The following is a 17040-nucleotide window of genomic DNA, read 5'->3' as shown; positions in this document are numbered from 1 at the left end:
ACCCTGTTACCTCTTCAGTTTCTGACACCTCCTCCCAATCTGCTCCCTCTTCTCCCTCTGACCACTTGTTATCACCCCACTACCAGTCCCCTAGCTTTGAGCCTCCTTCCCTTGGGGGTTATTCATCTGGTGCCTCCCACCACTTCTATACATCCACCCAGTCCATGACAGCTCTACATTGTTATCCCTCTACATTTAGTTATCAGGCAAAATAACTATTGATACTAGTCTCTTCCATCAATTAGTCTAATATCCCTTTAAACCATTTCAGGATAATAATGGACTAGAGTCCCCCAATTTCCCAGAGTTCCAGCAGCTTTCACAATCCACTCCCTTCCTAGAGAAAGTTGTTTAGTTGTGTCCGACTCTTTGTGACCCCATGGACCAGAGCACGCCAGGCACTCCTGTCTTACACTGCTTCCCACAGTTTGGTCAAACTTATGCTGGTAGCTTCGAGAACACTGTCCAACCATCTCATCCTCTGTCATCGCCTTCTCCTTGTGCCCTCAATCTTTCCCAACATCAGGGTCTTTTCCAGGGAGTCTTCTCTTCTCATGAGATGGCCAAAGTACTGGAGCCTCAGCTTCAGGATCTATCCTTCCAGTGAGCACTCAGGGCTGATTTCCTTAAGAATGGATAGGTTTGATCTTCTTGCAGTCCATGGGACTCTCAAGAGTCGCCTCCAGCACCATAATTCAAAAGCATCAATTCTTTGGCAATCAGCCTTCTTTATGGTCCAGCTCTCACTTCCATACATAACTACTGGGAAAACCATAGCTTTAACTATACGGGCCTTTGTTGGCAAGGTGATGTCTCTGCTTTTTAAGATGCTGTCTAGGCCTAGAGAAAGTACTAGAATCATAACAAGTTTCATAGAACTCTGTTGTTGTTTTTAAATTAGGGTGACAGGTTGAAGATGAATTGCTTGTATCATAATTGTATCATAACAAGGATCATGGTGATTGAGTAGGGAGGTGAGTGAAGGCTTATTTTATGCTACTTTAATAGCTCCAGGCTGTGGTGTGCTTTATAAATTTATGAAATATTGACAATAATATTTCATAAATATTAAAGGACCAATCAGGGTTAAAAATGCAGACTCAACCTTTTGAGTTCCACAGAACTTTTCGTCAGACTAAATGTTAAAGGCGAATGGTGCCTCTAGGACTGGCCAGGGGTTGCTTCCCAGGCCCCTGTGGGGCAGTGTGAGGAGACACCTCTCTTTGGGGCAAGGGGTGGGGGAAAGCTCAAAGGCTTGGGCAGCAGCTGCAGCTGCCCAAAGGACTCCCAAGGAGAGGGGAGAGGAGGCTGAGGGAATACTCCAACAGGGTGGGTGTTTGAAAAAGGGTGAGAGGCTGCCAGCTCTACAGGCAAGGAGTGACATAACTGGGTTCCTGATCCCCACAGGGGTGCCGCAGAAAGAATGTAGTTGGTCACGGGAGCCATCGACCCCAAAAGCTTGAAAAACCTTAAGGGAACAAAAAGCACAATGACTATGAGCCAAGAAAGAAAAAGGCAAGAAAATTGTAAAATCTATAAAAGTGTTTTGCTCTGATAAACAAATTTATTCATTTATAATAACAACATTTATATGCTATTACATAAACAGATTTCTCTGGGCAGCATAATAAAAATGTTACAATCCAATCCAGAGTGTGCTGTGTTTCATAGCAACTTACCCTTTTTTGTAAAAGGTAAAAGTAAAGGACCCCTGACAGTTAAGTGCCGATCAGAAGGTCAGTGGTTCGAATCCCCATGACGGGATGAGCTCCTGTTGCTTGGACCCTTCTTTGTAGTTCATTATAAATGTTCAGTGTACATCTGGTCTTACTGTACAACCCTGCTCCTGTCACATGATATCTCATCTTCAGCCATCCACCCCACCCCACCCCAAAGATACTCAGTGTCAGAAGCTAAGCCACCAGTTGGTGCATGGAACGCACCTGCAAAGCAAAAGAAAATTCCATCATGTATAGAAATCAAAAGTTGAGACCAGCACATTTGAATAGTGGCTAGCTGTAATAGGCTTGGGATGGAATGCTAGGAAGGCACCATCCAGCAATAAGGAAAAACAACAAAGGCACTATTAAAAGGAAATAGTTAGCTAGGTAATCAGAATGAATATGGAAGCTGGACATGTGTTGCACGAAGGGTGCTGTTACGTACCAGGAAATGTATTGTATGCACACAGCTGGGAAAGCTACCATACACTGACACAGCTTTGTATCCAGTTATTCTTTAAAGAGGCAGAAGGGGTATAACAATAGAGTTCCCTAATTAATACTCAAGACACATTGCATCGGGCTTCCTCAGGGAATCAGTGAAGCCCAAGACCTGAAAGAAAACAATGGGGGTTGCCACCTGCAGTTTTCTCACTTTAAAATAATCCCCCGCCCCTGCTGCCCCAACTTTAGATGGCTAGTATCTGCCATCTATTGGGTGGAATTTGAATTGTACTTGTTTTTTGTTTTCAGTGGTAAGGGAAAAGTAATGAATTTGGTTTGACAGTTTCTAAGGCTGCCAGCTGGTGCGACACATGCAATCAAAAGCTTGTGGACTTTAGTACAAAAAAGGCATATATGTCATAATAAAAGTGTTAGTCTAAGGTTGCTTTTTGCAGCAACAGACTCATACAGCTAGTCCTCTGGAAGTTATCACCAGGCTATTATTAGTAAGGATATCTGCAAGGATGACATCTTTCAATGCAATTTCAGTGGATGAAATAGTAAAATCTCCAAAGCTTTTTTAAGAACAAAACAAAAACAAGTTAATGAACACATTATTATTTGTAAGGCATGCCTGTAATACCAGGTTTCTTGAGGTTATATATTTTTGTCTTAATAAAAACTTTGCTGGCATCAAGCACTTTGCCCATATCATTTTCCCGATACGTTCAGGCTACAATCCTGGACCGAGTTTTGTGTACCAAGAACCCATACGTTTTATGGAACTAGCATCTGTCTCTATTAAGCACATAAGAGTGGTGTGTAATATTCTTGTCTTATAGCCATCATCTTTAAATGACTTTTACTACTATCAAGACATTTGGACATTTTTACTACTATCAAGAAACAGTTGGACGCTTTGGATGAAAGATCTTGGTCGGTGTGATGAGATGATGCCGGTTAAAGGGGCAGCAGTGTTATGGGGATCCTGGCATCTATAGCCCTCATGGACAGCAGCAGAAAATCTATACGTGTGTACTTAACAATCCTAAACACTTTTCAATTCAGACAAGATCCCCGTTTACCTTTTTGGAAAGTTTTCAAGGGAAAACGGAAACAGAAAACGCCTTTAGAAAACGCAGTACACGTCTCGGCTCCCTAGGTGGCGCTGAGGAGCCTCTCCTCTTTGTTCCGAGAGAGGCCATTCCCTCCCCCGGCAGCTAAAATGGCAGAACCGGAGCATGCGCAGGAGGGCACGTCGCCCTTCCTCCATTCGCCAGGCCGTGGTGGCGCTGCCGCCATGGTGCCCGGATGGATCAGCTGAAGCGCCGGGTTCGCCCCTGCATTTGGAACCTGTAGGGAGCGGCGCGAGCGCCTTACGCGGGGGGAGAGACCATCGCGGGGAGGAAAGGGGGGTGCGAGCCGGCCAGTAAAGCTGCAGGCGTCGCGCTCCGCTGGCGGAGGCCGCGTCCGACCCCACCCCTTTCCAGTTAGAGAGACCGGCCGGCCCGGCTCTGGCTCTGGCTCGCCGCCTTTGTTGCCCCCCGGCGTCGAAGTGGACGCAGCCTTCGGGCCCTCCTCCCACCTCCCTCTTTTTCCGTTACTGGCCTCAACGGCCCGTGAGGCCGCGGTCGGGCGAAAGCGCTGAGGCAGGATGAGCAACTCGAGGAATAACCGCGTGATGGTGGAGGGCGTCGGGGCCCGGGTCGTGAGGGGGCCTGACTGGAAGTGGGGGAAGCAGGACGGCGGCGAGGGCCACGTGGGCACCGTGCGCAGCTTCGAGAGCCCCGAGGAGGTGGTCGTGGTGTGGGACAACGGCACGGCCGCCAACTACCGCTGCTCGGGAGCCTACGACCTGCGCATCCTCGACAGCGCGCCCACCGGTGAGAGGGAGGCAGGGGGCGAGCGGGGAGTGTGGGGCGGGGGTCGCTTCCCAGCGAGGCTCGAAAGAGAGAGAGAGGGCTTATTGTTCTTCGTGGAGGAATGTCGCTTCGCCCTGCCCGTGGCTGGCGTCGCGTCGTCGGGGCGCCGGCTTGGGTAGTCGGTAGACATCCAGGCGGCCCTTTGCGATGGGCTTGCCCGCCCTCGGGCTCTTCACTGTGATGGAAACTCTGTTTCCTACAACACGACCCCCCCCCAAAGCTGTGACGGGGGGGGGGGACGGACGGGTGGGGATGCCACGCAGCGCAGAAGGGGCTACAAGCGCGACCCTGGGCTCGTTCTGCTAGGAAGTCAGCTTCATTGACTGCAGGTGGGCTTGCTCACAGGCCAGAGAATGCGTAGAACTATTGCTTCTGTTGAGTATAGGCCCTTGGGACAAGTGTTTATTTATTGAATGCACAAATAAAATTTATATTTATAAAACTGCAATAAGTACAGCGGGGACGACTGTCTTCTTGAAAATGGGGACCTACCTTATCGTTCGGTGCTGAAAGGAAGTCTTCATTTCCTTGCAACTTTTTCCCCAGTTGGTGTTAGGTCTGGGATTTTATAGGGCGACCCTTGACTGCTTTAATCAAAAGAGCCAACCTCCCCCCCGGGTCTTTAGGGGTGCTTACTTCTAAGTAAGTGTGCGCTGGATTGTAGCCTTTGACTGTGATAACTTTGAAAGAGGAGTTCTTTGAAAGTGAATGCAGCTGCGTTGAGCATCTTCCTTCTAGCAGTAAACTTGCAAGTGAATGTTACTGACAGATGTTCCTATTTTGACAGATACAAAGTGGTTTTTAGTGCCTGTGGTATAATTGACATTTCAAAACTGCTAACAAACTACATTCCTCTCAGTAAATAGTAACAAGCAAAACCAGGTGGTTTGTACATTTTTCTGCTCAATTTTTTAATTGAAATACTCTTAGCCTTTTTTCTCAGATTATGCATATTAACTAATAATGGAGCCCAATTCTATGTATATTTACTCTGAAGCCCCTATTGAACATAATGTGACTCCCAAGTAAATGTGCATAAGAGTGTAGTCTTTGTTATAGGGGATTCCACACTTGATGCATCCCATGCAAAGTGTAAAGGGCATGCATATGTGTATATTCATATTGCCTTGGGGGATTTTCAGTGCTGATTACAAACATCACCTAACATTTTATCAGTACTGTCACACTTGCCCATTAGGAAATAAGTTGGGCAGAAAATAAAGTTTGTGCCTCATGATGAGGGACAGATACTTTTCCATTGCTATATTTTTCTGTGAAAAGGTTACCTAAAAGTTTTTTAAATTAATTTAATTGGTAGTGTAATAAATGGATACTAAAATGGTATCAGACAAATTGGGCAGTTTCAGAATTGTAAATATACATGACAGTTGCTTTTTGGACATGCTAAAATGAGTATGTTAAGCATCCTTAGTAGTTTCATAAGTTTTTATTAACACTTAAGCAGTCCAAGGGAAGTCATTGCTGTTGAATTATATCTTTAAAATATGTGCAAGTATTTTAATAGAATTTCAAAATAGAGTTTTGAATAGTTTGAAAATTACATTTACAGTGGAATGTATACTTACAAGTAAGCTTGTTGAGTTTGGTGGGACTTACTCTTAGATAAGTCTTGGGATTGCAACTGAGGCCAGGGATCCAAGATGGCCTCTGTATCTGACCAACACTCCCACACCTGTTGTCAGCCTTGAAAGTTTTTTGCCTGGCAGGAATGTACCTTTGGCCTGTGATAAATGTTTGGGGCTGCGATGTGTTGGGGGTTTAGAGAGAGAACTGATTTTTGTGTGGCTGGAATGTAACTTGTACAAAGGTAAGACATTGGTTGCTTTTGTCCACCTTTGTTTCTGGTCCTGCCCATCACAGATGCATGGCTACTAGAAGGTTTGCTATGAGGGAATATGATCCTTGAGCTGAAGAAGTTTTCCCACCCTTGCTATACATACTTATCTGAGAGTACTTAATGCAGGCTTCCTCAAACTCTGCCCTCCAGATGTTTTGAGACTACAGTTCCCATCATCCCTGACCACTGGTCCTGCTAGCTAGGGATCATGGGAGTTGTAGGCCAAAAACATCAGGAGGGCTGAGTTTGAGGAAGCCTGACTTAATGCATACTTACCTGATCTCAGTGAGGTTTACTTCTGAGTGGACAGGCTTGGGACTGCACTGTTAAAATGCTTGGTCTCCTTCCTTTCAAATAAGTTCATTTCTAGCGATTAAAAACTTTCTGATATATTGAGATACCACATTTAGATAATATATTACTGTCTCCATTGTATCGTAGAGTAGCTAACATGGTGAGTGGTTTAATGCTATCTACATCTGAGAACATCTGAGTATTGGAGCCTTCAGTGACCAGCTGTGATGCTTTTTCTTTTTTTAAAAAAAATAATTTTTATTAACTGGCCAATCAAATCAAATCAAATCAAATCACATAAATTCCGAATTACAAAGCCGAATTTAAATTTTGTTGAGGGGACCCATATTTCAAGATCCGAAGGGGGATTCTGATCATCTTCTTGCTACTGCGTTGTCCAAATCCGTCCAAACAAAGTTCATAATTCTATCCAGTCTTATCTTGCTGTTTCCACATCACATCTTGTTCATATATTTTCTCTTTTTTCTTTATGATCTCTTCTGATAGTCTCCTTAAGCCGATAAACACCAATAATAATCCTGTGTGAATTTTTCTGTTCTTCCAATCCTCAAATCGAGATGGTTTCCATATATCATCGCCTTCATAGATAACATCGCTCTTTCCATCTTTAATTACAGAACTGTCATTCTTAAGTCCCTCTGAGGAGTTTCACCCACAATATAGAAACAGCTCTATTTCTCTATTTCTCCTCCCAGACTTAAGTCCTCCGACAGAACTTCCCAATATGGCGACGGCACTTTTAACTGCGTCATTCCAAAGCCCTTATACAGTGGTGCCTCGCAAGACGAAAAGAATCCGTTCCGCGAGTCTCTTCGTCTAGCGGGTTTTCCGTCTTGCGAGGCATTCGTCTTGCGGGGCACCACTGTACATTCCACGCTCTTCTCAAAACATGCTTTGGTTCGAAAGTTTATCTCCACACAGCCTTAAATCCACAGCTTAAGTCCTTGTGAGGGGGGGGATTCTTGTTTAATCACATAAAGGAAAGAAAGGAAAGTTTTTTCCCCCTCCCCCATCTTGGCGTATCTTCTCATGATTCATACTTGTTCCTCTGACTTGTCTTGTTTTATCAGAGATCTCTTCTGTTAGCAGTCTTTACTCCCCCTCCTTCCTTGAAATATGTGCATTCGCTTCATCCAAATTGTTTCTTTTGAAGTTCTTGCAGCTAGTGGCGCGGATCAGAGACGGCGTCCAGGAGCGCCGAAATCCCACAGGAGGGCATTGTGCCTAGTGCCCCCATCCCCACAAATTCGGGGGTGGTATAGGACACAGCAGGCAAGGGCAGTCGCCCCCCACAATCCTGGGAGGGTAGAGAGGCTATTTACTCCCATCACAGCCTCAAAATTACCTCGTATGGGTCGGAGAGATGTTATTGTCATCCATCTTCTGATGCGCCCCTAGTGGAGCTGTGATGCTTTTTCAGCGTTCTTACTGACATGGAGTGGTGGTGCGGAAACCTTGGCTGTTTAGCAAGCTGTTTTGTGTATGCATATGCTGTTGATGCATGTGCTCTTGTATATTGCATATGCTTGGATGTATGCATTTCAAAATACTGTTCTAACTCTATTCCTTTCCACAGGAATTAAACATGATGGAACAATGTGTGATACGTGTCGCCAACAACCAATAATTGGTATTCGATGGAAATGTGCAGAATGCACCAATTATGACTTATGCACTGTGTGTTATCATGGGGATAAACATCATCTTAGACATCGCTTTTACAGGATAACCACACCAGGAAGTGAAAGGTATGTTTTAAATGCTCATTTTCATTAGAATGCCTAATTATGAGACTGTATTAGATATAGAAGGGTCTTGTCACCACCTCAGATAACAAAATGTTCAATGTGTTGAAATTTAAGACATGTTAAAATTTATTTTTATTTAATTTCTATCGCATACATTCTTGCAAAGGAGCCCATGGTTTTAATCAAAACAGTTCCTTTTGATTCCTGAAAATTATATATTTGCTATTGAACAACTAGTTTTTAATCTGATATTTCTTGTAACTTACCATTTGATATTAAATTTTAGGGTGTTGCTGGAGTCTCGCCGTAAATCAAAGAAAATCACTGCAAGAGGAATCTTCACAGGTGCCAGGGTGGTACGAGGAGTTGATTGGCAATGGGAAGATCAGGATGGCGGCAATGGACGTCGAGGCAAAGTAAGAGTTCAGAATATGACAACTCCCTTGTCGTGCACAGTTCCATATCTGGTTAGGTTTTTAATACAGGCCACAAAATAATTCTTCAGAATTGGTGGACCTGTTGCATTGATGCACCTGTGGGCATTTACAGATTCAAATGTATTCTTGGTGTCTGGGGGATTTTTCTGCTGAGGTATTTGACAATCCTGCTGAGGCCTTCATCCCCCTCTGGAAGAGGGGCTGTCAATACATTTTACAGGTCAAGTTGCTAGTATCTGTATCAACTTGGATCTCATCATAGTAGCAGAGCCAAATATGGATATAGTGAGTGTACCATCTAGTCATGTTATAGTGATTACTTTTCCACCTTTACATGTCTAGATGATGCACTAGGTACACTGAGGACATGGACAGTCTACGTATATATTCTTGTATTCTTGATCCTAGCCCCTCATAGTTAAGTAGAGCCCGTCCATGGACTACCTGGACCACAGAAGTGACTTATGCTTCTCTAAGGGAAATGCGGTAAATGAAGACATATTGAGACGCTTTGGGGGGGGGGGGGAGGACTGACTGACCCTTAACTACCATCCAGTTTCTAACTTGCCTTTAAACTTGCTATTTGAAATGCTTGGTGGTTTATCCAATTAGTACTGAATAATGCCAATTGCTTGAATCAATCCTAATATGTTTTTTGGCCTGGTTCCAAGAAAATATCTTTATTGTCCTTTGAGGGATAGATTTGGCTGTCTGGTATGTGTGTACCTACTGATTCTCCTGGATCAGCCTTGGTATTGTGTCTGGTTTGGCTTGCTGACTTGGAACTTGAGGACACTTGTGTTGCAGCCACTCTAGTCCTTTCTGGAAGGTTGATGCCAGAAGGCAGTGCTGGGGGAAGGCTGCTCTGCCCCATGGTTTTGGTGAGTAGAGTACTACAGGGTTCCTTTTTGTCCCTCAAGCTTTTTAACATCTATAGGAAGCCAGTGGGTGAGATCATCCAGAGGTTTGACCTGAAGTGCAGTTAAAGCCAGTAGCAGCTCCGCTTATACATTTCTACCAGATAATTCCAGGGAGGTGGTAGACACCCCAAGCCATTGTTAGGCAATACTGGAATAAAAGGTAAAGGTACCCCTGCCCCTACGGTCCAGTCTTGACAGACTCTAGGGTTGTGCGCCTATCTCACTCAAGAGGCCGGGGGCCAGCGCTGTCCGGAGACACTTCCGGGTCACGTGGCAAGCCAAAGCCGCACTCGGAACGCCGTTTACCTTCCCGCTAGTAAGTGGTCCCTATTTATCTACTTGCCCCCGGGGGTGCTTTCGAACTGCTAGGTTGGCAGGCGCTGGGACCGAACGACAGGAGCGCACCCCGCCGCGGGGATTCGAACCGCCGACCTTTCGACCGGCAAGCCCTAGGCGCTGAGGCTTTTACCCACAGCGCCACCCGCGTCCCTAATACTGGAATAGATGGGAGTAAACAAATGGAAGCATAATCCAGACAAGGTAGAGGTGCTGTTAGTGGGGAATTCTATCGAACAGGATAGAATTATGCTCCCTCTGACAGACCCAAGTTTTCAGCTTTTGGATTCTGGATCTGATGCTAACCCTAGATGCTCAGGTCATGTTGGTATTCAGGAGTGTCTGCTAGTGGTTTAGGATGACGTTCCAGTTGCAACCTTAAATGGAAAAACCAGCCTACATCAGCAGTGGTAACACTCAGATTGGATTAATGCAATAACCTTTAATTCAGGTTGCCATTAACGCTAGCCAGAAGCTTTATTTGGTTCAACATGTTGCTGCTAAGATGATGATAGGAGCAAGACCATTTAACACTATCTTACACCAGTTACACTGGTTACCAGTTTGTTTCAAGGCTCAATTTAAGGTGCTGGCTTTTACTTTTTTCCTAACTGTGAAATGGTCTGGGACCCAGTTATTTAAGGCCCGTTTATGCTCATATGTACGGGACGCAGTTAGTGCTGTGGTCTAAACCACAGAGCTTAGGGCTTGCCGATCAGAAGATCGGCGGTTCGTTGCTTGGTCCCTGCTCCTGCTAACCTAGCAGTTCGAAAGCACGTCAAAGTGCAAGTAGATAAATAGGTACTGCTCTGGTGGGAAGGTAAACAGCATTTCTGTGCGCTGCTCTGGTTCGCTAGAAGCGGCTTAGTCATGCTGGCCACATAACCCAGAAGCTGTACGCTGGCCCCCTCGGCCAGTAAAGTGAGATGAGCACCGCGACTCCAGAATTGGTCTCGACTGGACCTCATGGTCAGGGGTCCCTTTACCTTTTATGCTCGTATGAACTTCTCCAACTGGATTTGGGATCTTCATTCTAGACTCTGACCTTTCACTAAATCAGACCTATTTGAGTACAGAAACTGCCTTTTTTGTAGTGTTAGCCAGATACATAATTTAGAACTGTACACTGGCTCACGCTGAAACCCAGACCAATTTGGGTTGACCTGGCATTTAGCTAGGGCAGGTTGAGGCAGTCCCATGTTGAATTGTGCTTGCCCAGAGCATCCTGGGCCCATCCAAAGGGGGTGGGGGAGTCAAGGGGTTGAAGGAGATGCATACACCACTTACTCCCCATGATTGCATGTATAATTAGTGTTTTAAACCCTGATTAAAGTCAGCAAGTCTCTTGGTTATAGCTCTGGTCTAGATGTATGCTGGATGGAGGCTGCTTTGAAGTGCCAGATTGGGTCCTGAATCGGATCCGGGTATGTGTGCATGGGGTGTACACCTTCTTAATGAAATTCTGTTTGTGTTAAAGCCTCTCCTAAATAAAATCATGCTTATCTTGATGTGCTAGGTTTTTAAGACAAATTAGCTGTTTTACATTTTGCTATGTTGTGAATTTATTGGTTGTCCAGTGTTTTTATATTTTGTGTAAGCTTACTTCACTAATGTTTAAATTGAAGGAAAGCTCCACTTTCGTTACATGGTTAAAAACATAAAATGGGGGTTTGTCTGTTAGCTGATTTTAGTTTGAAAATTAAGACTCTTCCTCTAAATGTGTGTAAATATTGAGGCATAACTTGGCTTGCTGCTTTGCTGATATGCAAAGTCATCAACAGAGACCCTCCTGTGTGTTCCAAAATTTTCTAAGAGCAGAGAAGAGGGCTTTGGGGGGACAGTGCCCAGACTTTGGAACTCCTTTCCCAGAGAGAGAGCCACCTTGGCCATTCCCTGATGCCGTGTGAAGAGCTTCCTTTTTGAAAACCTTTGGCTGTTAAGGAGTTTATCTTTCCATTTTTTGGTCCTGCTTTGTGTATTTTTAAATAATGATGTAGTTTTTTGGGGGTTTTCATATTTTTATTTATATATTATAACTTTGTTTCTTGGCTGTCTTGAACTTTTTCAACAGGTAGGATATAAATGTCTTAAATTAGGACGTGGTAACCTTTTGCCTTCCATTCCTATCAGCCCTAGCAAGCACATCCTATGGTCAGAGATGATGGGAGTTGTTGTTCAGCAACATCTGGGAAGTCAAAGGTGCTGCACAACTGTTTTAAGCAAATGATTAATAAATGGAAGCATTCTTATCTATAGGTTGTGGATAAAGATTATTTACTTTTTTGGCAACATACTCCCATTCCTCTTCTTTACTTTGCTAGGTCACTGAAATCCAAGACTGGAGTGCATCAAGTCCACACAGTGCAGCATATGTTTTATGGGACAATGGCGCTAAAAACCTTTACAGAGTTGGCTTTGAGGGCATGGTAAGGAGTAAAGCAATACAAAGAGTAAAATTGCTTCATGGGGGAATAGTAAAAACGGCTTGCGCTGTGCTATTATCTTCTTTTGTTACATCCTTCTGTCAGTTTGCATGCTATTAGCCACTTCATTGTTCCTACATCTGTAGGGACAACTCATGCATATGCATAAGTCTGGTCTCAGTTCATTAAACATGCAAACTACTTACAACTTATGAGCTAGCTTCTATTCCAATCAGAGGCATTTAGTTTTGTAAATAAGATACTTATTTACAACAAAATAAATGAGAAAATTGCTGAAAAGAGTTTAGTTTCCTAATATAATGTTAATTTATTTACATCCTAGGCTGTAGTAAACATTTGGATAGTTTCATAGTATTTTAGCGTTCTTTGAAGTTTGACTAAATTTCAAGTTTTAGAAGTGAACTTCCCATGTGGTTCCAATAATACAACAGACTCTTTGGCAAAACTGGGACAGTTTTTACTTTTCTCCAGTTTGACACAGTGCGTTGTAGCAAACTGAGAAATACTATGTTTCAGCAGAATAAAGTAATGTGCTAAATGGGATTCATTAAACATGACCATACCTGCTAAAATAGTATGTCAAATGTATTTCTTCACATTAGTGAAGTCATTATTCCCTTTTTTAAAATCTCAGTTTACTGTTACTGCGTTTAGTAGTCTTAGTAGTTTGCACAAATATTGTCTAAGCAAACTTCACCCCTCCTTTTCTATTTGGAAACAGTGATTTACTAATTTTCAGTTGTCCCTTACATGCGATTTATTTCGTATGCAGGAAAAAATTCCTATATGCCAGTCCCAAAATTTTGTAACTAATGTGTAGATATGATTATACTTTTATTCCTGTTGTGTTGGCTGTTGTATTTAAATTCACCTTTCTCCTAAATTCTGAAGGAAATAGTTTTATTTTGAAACAATTTTTGCTGAATAGAAGGTATCATTTGAGTCTAGGATCCTCTTTTGGAAGGTTTTTTTTTTTTTTTGCTTCCTTCCTATTTAAGCAAAGACATGTCTAGCTATTGGAAGCAGCTTAGTCATTTGTTTTTCATGTACATTCTTTGATTCTTTCTGATCACACTGAATTGGTGAGAGGAGTGAAAAAAGAGCAGTGCATTTCAACGAATCCTTAGAGATATAGGGTCAGATTATAGCAAGCATATTTGTAACATCACAGCGTGCTGTGTGAATGCATATGTGTTTTGTCTTGCAGTTGAGGTATTTTTTAAATAAATGTTCTGGTTCTGAGGTAATCTGTTAGCAGCCTTTCATTTTTTAGGATCATTCTGGTGTGTGTTCATATAACTTGGGGGATGACATATTCTTTTCATGATGCAATCTGCCAGTACCTCAAGTTTAGTACTTGGGACCTTTTTTTCTCAAGTAAGAAAAAGAAATATTTTTGAACAGCACATGGCTGGCCTATACACCACCTGTTCCTTTGTTTACTCCTCTAGTTCCAGATGATACAGATTAGAAGACTCTTCCTGTTCGCTTCACACTTTAGTGTACATGCGTTGAATGACCTTTACCCAATGGGAATTGCTTCAGAGATAGCACCAGATGGCTGCTATTTGGATTAGGAATAGTGAAAGCAAGAGTTAGGGAAGAAGAAACATACTAGAATTTGCTACTATCTACAGTATATTCAATAGTGATTACATTTTAAAATAAGTTACTTATGTATCCTGTAAAGGATAAAATAGCATCCAGAATACTTCAGTGTGCTTGTTCAAAATTCTAGAAACCATAAATTTTGGTAAAACTATTTAACTACTGTGCATAGAAAGTTTATTTTCACTTTTAAAAATACAAGTTAAGCTTTTGCAGACTATTTTGGGAAACTTTAATACAACATGGTACTATTAGACTGGTGAAACAAAGGATGATAGTGTTGGACAAAGCCTTCTGTGAGTTGACTGATTGAGAGGGCACAGGACATGAGCAGGATTATTGATGAAAGCATTAATTTATTTTCATATATTTTATTCATAAAATATATCAGTGGTTTACAACAATACTACATAAAACCACACAAAAACGCCATATAAAATTTAAAATTACATCCAAATCAACAGGACTAGCATTTCCCTTTATAGTGCTCTTGAATTAGCACTTGAAACAGTATCTGTCACAATACACAATCATCTATTTTTCAAATTTCCATAGGCTACAGAAGGAAGTATACAACGTAAGGAAGCATGTTGCAAAAATGGTCTAGATACTCAATTACTATTGTGATACAAATTCTGGCTCAGTATTTAAGTATTCACATACTTAAAGCTAAAGATCTGTGTCTCTGTCTCTGCATTTGTTTTATTTTAGTCAGACCTTAAATGTGTTCAGGATGCGAAAGGAGGGTCCTTCTACAGAGACCACTGTCCTGTGCTTGGTGAGTTAAATGTAACATAATTTGAATTTTGCTCTGTGATTTATTTTGACTCAAGTCTTTGTTTCGTATCCAATACTGGAGCTCCAGTGATACAGTGGAATTCTGTGCGTGCAATGGAATGTCTCTAGCTTCCCACAAATCCTCAAAAACAGTTATGAAGGGATGAGTGGACCCCCTTCCACAGATTTAGAGTTGGGATTGGGGTGAGGAGGAGAAACAGAAATCCCATTGTACCAGTGGAACCCTGCTAGTGCAGCATTCGATACAACCCTGTGTGTGTGCATAACCTAGTAGGGAATTGACACCACTAAAGGTAAAAATACTTTTTTGTCTAGTATTTATCATGGTTAACAATTCCTAGCTGTATGCTACTTCTGTTAGCTGTAATGGTGATACTATTATCTATATTGCTTAGTGAGTTGACTTCTACATACATTTCACCGCTGGCTGGTTACACTACCTCTTCTCCTTGCCCTGCTCCTTCCCAAATCTCCTCTGCAGGGTAGCGAGGAAGCTCCCAGATTTACTGGGTGCACAAGAGGGAGAAGGGGAGGGAATTCTGCTCTGCCAAGGTTAAATCATTGCACTACCAGAATGAGAACCTTAGGACTACAACGGATCCAGTTGGTAGTTTGGTTATTTGCGAGAGTGAATGAGGATTCCTAAACATTACTTTGTCTTTTTAAAATTCTAACTTTAGGTGAACAAAACGGTAACCGAAATCCTGGTGGACTGCAGATCGGTGATCTAGTAAACATTGATCTTGACTTGGAGATTGTTCAGTCTTTGCAGCATGGCCACGGAGGATGGACTGATGGAATGTTTGAAACTTTAACTACTACTGGCACAGTTTGTGGCATAGATGAAGATCATGACATTGTTGTTCAGTATCCAAGTGGCAATAGGTACATTCTGCCATTATTTCTTGCCTGGAATACTTAATGAGAGTCAGTTATCAAATTGAATTAGCATGTGGGGCCAGTAATTTATTACAGAAATGTGACTACATTAATCCGTTTCATTTTACTTTAAACATTTGAGGGATACTCTTAAACTACTAGATACAACCATGGAGACATATTGGAGTCTTGCAAAATCAACCAGTTGTAGACTGGCAGATGTGGGTTAAGATTGGTTAGTAATGTACCTATACAGTTAATATAAACACTAAACACTTCATCATAATGTTTCATGGCCATTGATATTTTTCAGGTGGACTTTTAACCCTGCTGTTCTCACCAAAGCCAACGTTGTCCGAAGTGGAGATGCTGCTCAAGGTGCTGAAGGTGGTACTTCACAATTTCAAGTGGGTGATCTTGTCCAAGTTTGTTATGACCTAGAAAGAATTAAGCTGCTTCAAAGAGGACACGGCGAATGGGCTGAAGCAATGCTTCCTGTAAGTTTAAGCTAAGTCTGGTTTCTTCTAAATGAGGAACCGTTCAATGCTGAAGGGAAACCTTTCGTTTTTGTGCTCATAGTATGGTGCAAAAACCCCTATACATTCATGCTGTGGCAGTTGGGCAGAAATCTGTGCACCAGTACAGATGTTGGCTCATGTACACAATTGGCTGGTGTCAATTGTGCCATTGCATCAGTGTCAGGATTCTGGTGCCCACTCATGTCTTGTGGTGCTGGTATAGAAATTCCTAGTATAATGCTATAATTCTGTCTCTTAATGCTTGGAAATAGAAGAATTTGATAGTGAAATTTTAGTCTTGATACTTCATTAAATCAACATGTGAAGAAGACTTGTCATTTCCCTCTTTCAGGACAATTGTTCTAGTTGTTCTTTTACAACCACAGCTTATCCCAGAAAATAATTAATTTCTGTTAACAACACCTTCAATGAGATTTTATGGATATTTGTGATACCCTTTGAAATAAAAGTGTGTCAGGTCTTTTTCCTATGCAAATTGAGACCACCATCCCCATATAATTAGCGCAATGGAAGGAGAATACAGTATGTGTCTTCTGCCGGATGTATTTTCAAGCTATTTACTTACATTTGCCATTGTGATGCGAGTAAGGGACAAGTTGGTGGAAAAGCATGTCCTTTTTTAAGAGGAGCACTGACAGTTGTCATTCTCATTCTCTGGCCTCTCCCCATTTATTAAGTTTATGCTAAGGATTGGATAACTAGACAATTCTGTAACTATTGATTTTCTTAGAAATTATTAATTTTCTGGCTCTAAGGTATTTGAAACAAAAATTTCCAACAGTAGGCGCTTGAATAGCTATAATGGTCTGGAAGATGTAGGACCACATAAATAACACCTGGAATTATTGGAAAAGAACATGTCTTTCTGAACAACTTCATAACAGAAATTAACTAGATTTTAATTTAATGATTATTCTGCACATTTCTAGCTTTCATCTTTGCCTATTGTTACGATTCAAGCAGTAGTGGTGCGTTTTCCCACATGGTGCCATCAAAGTTTTGGACTATAACTCCCATCAGCATGGCCAGTAGTCAGGGATGATGGGAGTTGTAGGGGTTTTTTGTTTGTTT

At 42.2% G+C, this 17040-nt stretch overlaps 1 protein-coding gene across 2 annotated transcripts in view; it reads left to right on the top strand.

The window, feature by feature from the left end:
* The first annotated feature begins 3358 nt into the window (after nt 1-3358).
* Nucleotides 3359-17040, top strand: part of MIB1 (MIB E3 ubiquitin protein ligase 1) — a 47254-nt gene continuing 33572 nt past the window's right edge. Inside the window, exons 1-7 of one of the 2 annotated variants that reach the window (XM_083451589.1) lie at nt 3359-4048; nt 7837-8008; nt 8295-8424; nt 12023-12127; nt 14465-14531; nt 15232-15436; nt 15744-15927. In XM_083451589.1, coding sequence (XP_083307715.1) covers nt 3820-4048; nt 7837-8008; nt 8295-8424; nt 12023-12127; nt 14465-14531; nt 15232-15436; nt 15744-15927 — 1092 coding nt within the window. In that variant the 5' untranslated portion in view covers nt 3359-3819. The remainder of the gene's footprint in view (nt 4049-7836; nt 8009-8294; nt 8425-12022; nt 12128-14464; nt 14532-15231; nt 15437-15743; nt 15928-17040) is intronic. The other variant, XM_083451590.1, reaches the window with a different exon arrangement.

The sequence above is a fragment of the Podarcis tiliguerta genome, assembly GCF_965153285.1.
Source record: "Podarcis tiliguerta genome assembly, chromosome: 7".
NCBI lineage: Eukaryota > Metazoa > Chordata > Lepidosauria > Squamata > Lacertidae > Podarcis > Podarcis tiliguerta.
The sequence above is the reverse complement of the archived record's forward strand: the minus strand, read 5'-3'. Positions and strand labels throughout refer to the sequence as shown.